The 8686-nt window shown below is 41.2% G+C and overlaps 1 protein-coding gene across 2 annotated transcripts in view; it reads right to left on the bottom strand.

Moving 5' to 3' along the window:
• Positions 1 to 4257: 4257 nt before the first annotated feature.
• PARVB (parvin beta) overlaps positions 4258 to 8686 on the bottom strand; it is a 60694-nt gene continuing 56265 nt past the window's right edge. For both annotated transcript variants that reach the window (XM_075705550.1, XM_075705557.1), the window contains exon 13: positions 4258 to 4815. In XM_075705550.1, coding sequence (XP_075561665.1) covers positions 4739 to 4815 — 77 coding nt within the window. In that variant the 3' untranslated portion in view covers positions 4258 to 4738. The remainder of the gene's footprint in view (positions 4816 to 8686) is intronic.

Genomic DNA, 8686 nt, shown 5'->3' with positions numbered 1-8686 from the left:
AACTTAACCCAAAATCCTTAATCAAAGGGCAAACTTAACCGTATTTTCTAAGCAGATAACAACCACAACAATACCTCAAATTAGCAAAGATCCAGAGTACCTTCTTACCTATGCAGAACTGCATGCCACAGCCTAGAAATGTAGTAAGTAAAAAACAAAAGGAAGGTATAGTTGGAGATGCTGTTCGGAACTTTGGACAAATCCAGTTTCGTATCAGCAGGCAGAGGGAGCAGGAAGAATTAAACGTTGGGAAATCCACCTGTAATTACTAGGTCTCTCCCTCCTTCAACTGGCAACTCGGGCTTCTTTCTTGAAAGCCCCATTTACAATACAGTGTGAGTGCTAATGCTAAAAGAACAAGTCCGAAACACACATGATGGACAAGCATCTTTTTTCCTCCAAAAACTGATGCTGCCACCAGTGCATGAAGCATCCCATCTTCTGTAGAACAGCACTAGTAAATTCCGTATCAGAGTTGCATTTGATTTCACGCTCACCCCAACGGAGTCTTTCTGTACATTCCCAAAGCACACCTCACGCACGCCCCCCCACACCTGGCCCTCACATAAAAATAGCCACTGAGGAACAATCCAAAGAATCAACAGCACTCCCAGAAATAACAAGTTCTGATAACACATTTTCCTGCTTCTCCACACAGCCATGCTTTATTGGAGAGCCACTCTATGCTCTCTCCATACCAGAGGAAAGGGAAGCACACAGGCATTTTCAATGTCACTCTGGGCTTACTTGGGCTTCTGGCTTCCCAAGTGCTCTGTAGACATATACGGGACTGGCTTTGGCATGCCAGGCTTCCCCCCCGTGCTGCTGTGGAAGAACTGGGCCCTAAGTCTTCTAACAGTATCAGAGAGTGTAATTCAGTTACTTTCCTCTTGTGGAAGAAAAAAGATAAACAACTTGATCAGGTCCAGTAGCTGAGCAATATTAAAAAAAAAAAAAAAAGCGGCTGATGAAACCTACGGAAGAGCTTATTTGTGTCTGCCCATACAATCTCACCCCCTGTACCAGGCCCAGAAACCTGAGATCACTGCTTTGCTAGGTCTGCACAGATCATCACATATCAAGGAACCTTGATGATGAAGACAACAGCTGAAGCCCACCTCTCAAAAGTTCTTCCCACAGACTTGTCCATTTTGTCAAAAAAAGATGTAGAAAACCAAGTGATCCATCATTTATTTATTTGAATAAATAGTACAACTGTCATAAACCATGCACAACACTCCTGCTGTGATTTTTAGCAAACATAGCTTTGCATTGTAACTTGCTTACAGTACACAACTCCTGTCACAAAGCTGGATGTCTCCAGCATATGACAAGTCCAGAATTTTATCTGCAAGGCTGGTTTTTAGTAGTTAGAAATCCAGAGTAAACACTGTTAAAAACAATAGAAAAGAGTCTTAAAAAATACATTAATACTGAAAGCAACAGGATGTGGGGAAGAGGGGTAATAAGCCCTATAAGGTTTAAACCAATTAAAAAAAATGTGCTACTGTTGGTTTTTTGTCTTGAGAAATAGGATGCAGCTGAGGAGTATCTGGGCTTCTTCTGTGGTAATACAGCTCACTGGAACTGAGTATGTCAAGCAGATGCACCTAAAAGACAAGTTGTATGGACTGGAAAAGACAGACATTCATTAAATACTTACAAACGTGGAAGCTTTAATGCTGCAGAGCATTCAGTGTTCCAGATGAACTCAACAGGATTCAAATCTACCCCACTGGCACCCAGGAAACCTATCTAAAACTCCAGTAACACATACAGTTCATGAATAAAATTTTTAATATTGACTTATCTTTTTGAGAGGAAAAGAAGTATCATGCATATGTAAGAGAAAGGTATGACAAAACCAGGTGTTTTGAGAAGCTTTACCTACATAGTGCTTCCTGTAAACTGGACTGCTTGAAGCTCCAGTTCAGTTAAATCTACCCTGCTCCCAACCTGCTTAACAATAAATACAGCATCTACAGGAAGGGTGACCTGGCTAGACAGCAAGAGGCTAAGGAAGGAAAAATGTATTTTCCCTATGCAACATTTACCAACAGACTTAAAAACACAACAAAACAGGGTATGACACCTGCCCCCAATCTGTCCAGGGCATCAAGCCTGCAGTCTTAACTGACAGGTATATTAATCAAAGGAATGCTAGAAGGGACCCATGCCTCAGGTTGTAAAGGAGGGACTCAGGTTTCTGCAGAGTGACCAAAAACACCTAATTGAGCAAAACAGACACCGTCTTAAAACTTGGTGGTACGTTCACATCTGCTTACATGCAATGAGAATGCCAGCTGTAAATCTCCATCGCAGGAACAGATGTCCCCCCTCCCAAAGCCAAATCGCTCTTTCAGTCTCCTCTTGTTACGTTCTGTTTGCTTTTCATATTAATATTCCTTGCAATTTCAAAAACCAGATTTCTCTGGAGGTCTTTCCCAGCATCTCAGAGAATATAAACAGCATTGGCACTTCCACATCAGCTGAGGGGAGGTGGGTGGAATGACAGCTCTTTAACAGACTTATTTCCCACAAATAACACCGCATGAAACTAAAAGTTTCAGAGACCTTTCAGTACAATCACCTTCCAGCCTCATGAGACCCCTATTTCACAGCACAAAAGTTAGACCAATTTCATTAACTTGCCAGGAGAGCTGACCAACCAGGCCTTAGTGCACCTGCAAGTCTCCTCTGTAACAATTGCTAGCATCATGGTAGAGTCTAGTGGGCCCATCTGAAATTCAAGCCCAATTGTACTAGGCTCTGTAGCGAGAGGTCAGCTCCCTCCTAAAGTACAGACAAGCAATGATTCCCCACAGAACCTTACAGGGTAGATGAGATCTCAATTTTTAATGGAAAGAAAGGGCAATTTCCTTCCATCTTTGTTTTGGAGGTATGAGAGGAGGTGACCAAATAAATCAAATACCAGAACTCAGAACCCAAAAATATGAAACAAAGAAGCAGAAGCCCATTTCTCTCCCTCTGAGATTAAAAAAAATGTTTAAGAAGGGAAGGAAAAAACCTCAATTGTAAAATTATACCATTCAAATAGCAAGTTTCCTCTTGAACTCAGAAAGGTAAATAAAGTTTGGCATAAGAAATCCACTTTTAGGGAAAAAAGATGCCTACTTACTTACAACAGGACCCAAGTAAGCCTATGGAGCACAGCAATGCTACCCACTTCCTCTTTGGGGCACTCAGCCTAGTGTTTTGCACAAAACCATGGCTGCCCATAAAAGAAAAGTTGCTGCTGTGATACATAAAAGCAGTAGTCAAATCTCTCCCCTGTGCACTCCAAAGAAAGGACTGCTATTATATGCATATTCCACAAATAATTTACTCTGGAGATTACATTCCCATTTCCTTTGCACGGCTCATCTCAGGAGTCTATGGCTCATGTTCCAGCACAGCCTCCTTGTACACACTGCCATACCTGCACATCACCAGCCAGGAACAGCTCCACAGATTAAACCTGTGAAGTACTATGAGGTAACTAGACTCTACCAGATAAATCTAGCAATCTTTTCTTAAAACAGATCCCTACTAAAATCCGTAACAGCTTAAAAGACTACAGGACTAGGCCAGAGCGTAGCAGTGTATTTCTTGGGATGGCACAGGACAACTCGATAAAATGAATTTAGAGCATAACTGATCACTGAAGAGCTTCACATTTGAGTGCTAACCACTGGCTTGTACTACGTATACCACATGTCTTGCATAGCCCAATGCAATCCACAAGTAAAGGCAAGCTCTTATTTACACAGGAATTCAATTTTACTCATTAGGAAAGAAAATACATAAAACTGTTTATAAAAGCCTGACCCCCAGAACTGTACAGCTGCCAATAACTCAACAGGAATGAATTCTACCTTTTAACTCAGCTACGTGAAATGAAGAGTCAGCCTTTAAACTGCCAAGCTCGTTACTCCCCATGTACATTTCAGAAAGGATTGGGGGCAAAATGCATTAATCCATCGTTCACCTATTTGACCAGCTCCTGACTGACCTGACTGAAGCTGCGTGCTTAATGGATGACAGTGGCTCTAGCAACCAAATTTATCCTAGAAAGGAGGTGAAATAAAAAATAGACATCAAAAGATTAGCTCCTCATCCCATTGCAAGACTTATTCTGTGTAAACACTGAATGGAAATAACACTGAGTAGTATGAGGTTAACACAAAAACTGAAGCTTTTGCCATTAGCTTCAGATAGTGCCTGTAATTCCCCTCAGTCCCACCCACCCAACAGAACATAGAAAACCTTATTTAACAGAAAAGGCTCAGCTTCTAAATAAATTTCAATGCTGATTTCCTATTGCTAACACTTAAGCCTGGTAAATCATCAAATGCCAGTGGCAACCAAGGAGTATGCAGAAGAAAGTATTATAGAATCAAGGAGTCTCCAGCCATGAAGAAGGTCTCATGTTTTCCCTGCTTATTAGTTAGTGGTATATTTCCTTTATCAAAAGAACATTTGTTGATGATAACAAACAGACTCAACAGTATCGTCTGATGTAAGTGTGAAATATCTACACATTTTCAAGTGACTAGAGAATACACATGCATTATTTTCAGTGGGACTGTGATACAAACAGCTACAGAGAGACCACATCAACTGTAGAAAGAATGCATGAAGTATAGCATAAGGCACAAAGGGAGCGTGCAGAGGGTGTGTTTATTGTAATTTCTGCCTAAGGAGGTTGGAAGGATGAACACCTCAGCAGCTTCCAGGATCATTCAACATTTTTGTACTTTGTGAACAGGTTGTACAGAACCCTGAGGGTAGACTTCAGATCCAAGTTGACGACATCTGTGGAAGAAAAGGAGAAATCCTTAATTTTGCTTTTTGTTCTCCCTCGTTTGTGCTCAAAGGAACAGAAGTCCTCACATCTCTGAACCGGTGGGATCAGCAACAAAAAACCCCACAGAGTTCTGATCTCCCCAAGTCAAGCTTTTTAAACGTCCCATATGATGCACTTCAAAACACCGTCACAGCTAACTTCTCTGGGAAATGGAAGAAAGGTAATTCCCTTCCTCATGTAAAATTGGTTACAGAGAAAGTCTACTTCTGCCTGAGACCTGGGATAAAGGCTTTGGGAAATATGACCGATGACTTCACTTGCCACAGAAGCAGCAAACAAGTAGCCACACAGATCATATGAGATAATGAACCCACACATCCACAATTCTGCAATGATACAGTCCACGAATAAACAAAGCCTGAATTCTCTTAGCAGACTTCTCTTAGCAGACTCAAAGCTTTCTGTTATCTAATATCCCCTTTTACCATACTAGGCCAGAAAACAGGTCTGGAACAGTTCTCAGCAAAAAGCTTTTCTGCTAGCACCTCCCAGCCTATTACTACAATAAAATGCCAGGAAATACCACAGACATGTAATCCAGGGACTATGGAGGAAGGCATAGCACAGAGAAGGCTGAAAAGGTAGAAAGAAAGGTTGGCTATAATATGTAAGAAAGGAGGAGGAGGAAGCAAAAAATACACAGTAAACAATATATATGGAAGCAGAAGTAAGGAAGAACAGATAATTAAAAAATCATTCCAAGAACCAGGAAGACAGCAAACAGTTAACAGACTAAGTACAATTAATATGAGGTCCAGGGGAAGCACCTACTGCCTGTTTTGAAGAATCACTGCCAGGACCTCTCCACCCTTCCCTCCCACCCCACACTGGATAACACTCTAATCCCCACACATCATCTGGTATTTTCAGTAACCTCTCAAACTTTTCTTTCTATCTTTTTCCTGTATTATTTTACATATTTCAATTATGGTTTTGTATTTTTCATTTGCAAAAGAATCTTCTGCTGCCCCAAAGAAAGGAAAGGTCCTAACTGCTGTGAAGTAATGCACCCTGAAAAAAGAGATGTCTTAGCTGGATAACTGAAATACAAAGTATTTTTAAGTTTTCCACATATCACAGAAAGTTGCTTACTACCATAGCATTCTCAGTAAGGTAACAGCCAGAATCAGCATTGGTTCCTCTGCACCAAGACCCAGTTCCCTCAGAGATGTATTTAAAATGTAAATTTAGCCACAGGAAACAACACTTTGCAACAGCCATGCATTTCTAAAGCTGGGAAATTAAGGCAAATAACTGGAGAAGAGACAACTACCAGCATATTTGACCCACTGATGCTGGCAGCCACTTTTGCTTGCTAAACAATTAAACAAAACAGTGCTGGCACTATGAAAATGCCTGTGCTGAAGTCTTGCACGGTTCAGCTCCTGCCTCTGGCTGACATCAGGTCAAGGCAGGAACTGCCTACGCTATAAACCAAGATCAAGGTGCCAGCAGAGAGAAACAGAAATCTAGAGGGTAGAGCAGAAACATCGCTGGAATTTAGAAGGAGAGTTAGGAAACCAGGAGACATCCCAGGGAGAGAGCAGTTGGGAGTAAGAGGCAGTGAAGTGCCAGAGCAAGAGCTAAGGGCACCAGAAGAGCACAAGCAGGAGCTGGAAGGGGGCCCAGATCTACAGCACTGGGCTGGGCAGGCACTGTCCACCTGCCCTCACGGAGGCATTTAAGGCTGAGTCCTACTAATCTCCAACCGCAATTTGAGCTAGGTACCTGCTGCTGATGGCCCCTGGCGATTACCCTGAGGAATGAGAGGAATGGGAGGCCCCATCTAAAAGAAGGAATGGATCCAGCAGTGTAATGGCGTGTAAATGTAGGGTCAGAAGAAACTACTGTGGTCATATAGTCTGATCTCATCTACAACAGTCCTTCGAGAACTTTACCTTGGAAATCCTGTATTAAGCTTACTAACCAAGCTGTGGTTGAATTAAAAAACTAAGCTTACATTGCATGGTTTTTTTGTTTTCTTTTTTCTTTTTAAAGCTTCCAGTGGTGGAAATTCCACCTTCACCCCTTGACAATTCAGACTGATCACTAACTACCTTCACCATTGCAAAAGTTATACTGTAATTCTAGTTTGACGTTTTCCTAACTTTCAGATCTTGTTATGCCTTTGTTTCCTGCTTTAAAGAGTACAGTAGTGTGACATGCACCCTCCCTGTGTGGGTGATTACAGTGTTCCTTATTGATCAGTGTCTAACAGGCATTCCCATGAATAAGCATATTCTCAGCTTCCCATTTCTTATTTTAAGATGAAGCATGCAGTCATTACATTACCAACAACAACTAATAAAAACGTTAACTGAAAGTGGCCATAAATCATCAAAATAGTTTAAAATATTCCATTAATTTAAAACTTTCACACTCCATAACAACTCCGTTAGAGGCTAATAAATTAATCCATTGCAACATACTTCTGCTGTAATAACTCAGCATCAAGTTCTGCTGCTGGCTTAATCTACTGAATAAGGCTGGCAGAACAGAGAAGAGGAGCTGTCCTGTATGCTCCTATTTTTGTTTATCACCTGTACAAAGACGCACTAAAATATTAAAAAGGACCTCTTTCATGCAAGTACGGCAGAAAGCATGGGCTATAGAAATAAAAATTGTGATGTTCTGCTCTAGACAATGTTTTACACACAAATCCTACAACTAGCTCAAGAGACGTTTACTACCCAGTTTACGCAAAAGGACATGGATTCACCTAACAGGCTTTCCAGCCTATTTAGGAATGAACAATAGATCAGTGTGGTATTAACAGAGTATACTATACACAAAACTTTCTGCAGAGCATCAGAGTCTATGACAAAATGAATTCTTGTTCTAAGAAACACATATTACATGACTGTACTGACGAGATCCTACAGAGGATTCGATGAAACTATGGTGACAAGCAAAGCCCAAGATGCTACTGTCCTCTCCACAGGAGCAGCTTTTCAAGAGCAACAGTCAGTTTTACAGGCAATTCCAGCCACACAGACACCACACAAGCACACTCACTGCAACAGCTGTGAACTACCGCTGCCAGGAATGAGTGTACACACAGAAGAGGAAGACGTACACACAAGAGACCACACATCCTGCAGCAGCAAAAAGGAATGTTCTATGAGCTAATTTGGCTCTCTAACTTCTACTAGTAATTAAATTTTCAATCAGTAAAACACTTAAACATATTCTGCTGCTTATGGAATCTACACACCTTGGCTGGAGCAAAGAAAAGATCTGCTATAGTGTTCTACCACTCATGATAGTGTAAGGATGCAAGATAGCCTTATGGGAAGGTCATCTCCTCTGTTAGATCAACCAATGAAAACAAAACAAAAAAAAAAAAGGACAAGCTTTCAACTAGAGAAGTCTTCCCCTAGGTTTTTAACATTTTCTCTGTCTCAAAACAGGCTTATCTAGCTTACTTGGTCTCCTACTGCAATCTCTTCAACGCTTCCACTCAAAAAACTGCCATTCCTGACTGTGCATCCGTATTTCTCCAGTTTCCTTGTCCTCCTTGTATACCCACTGACTCAGTTCCAATACTCAGAACACTCCTTTACCTTCCCAAGTCAGTGTCTTGTTTCACCGCATTCTTCAGGAGCACTTTTCATCCTCAAATTTAAAAGAACAGCACTGACAGGATACATACGCATTTAATATTGTCTTTTGCCTTTTTTCCCCACTATAACCAGCTCCACTACTTGTTAATCTATTTACTATCACCACTTTGTCTCATTTTAAGTCAGACTGAAGAGTTCTTGGGGGCTCCTCATTTTTCTTTGTTCTGCAGAAGCCTCTAACACATGCGTAGTTTTG

The sequence above is a fragment of the Pelecanus crispus genome, chromosome 1 (genome assembly GCF_030463565.1).
Source record: "Pelecanus crispus isolate bPelCri1 chromosome 1, bPelCri1.pri, whole genome shotgun sequence".
NCBI classification, from domain to species: domain Eukaryota; kingdom Metazoa; phylum Chordata; class Aves; order Pelecaniformes; family Pelecanidae; genus Pelecanus; species Pelecanus crispus.
This window is presented reverse-complemented; position numbering and strand designations above follow the sequence as displayed.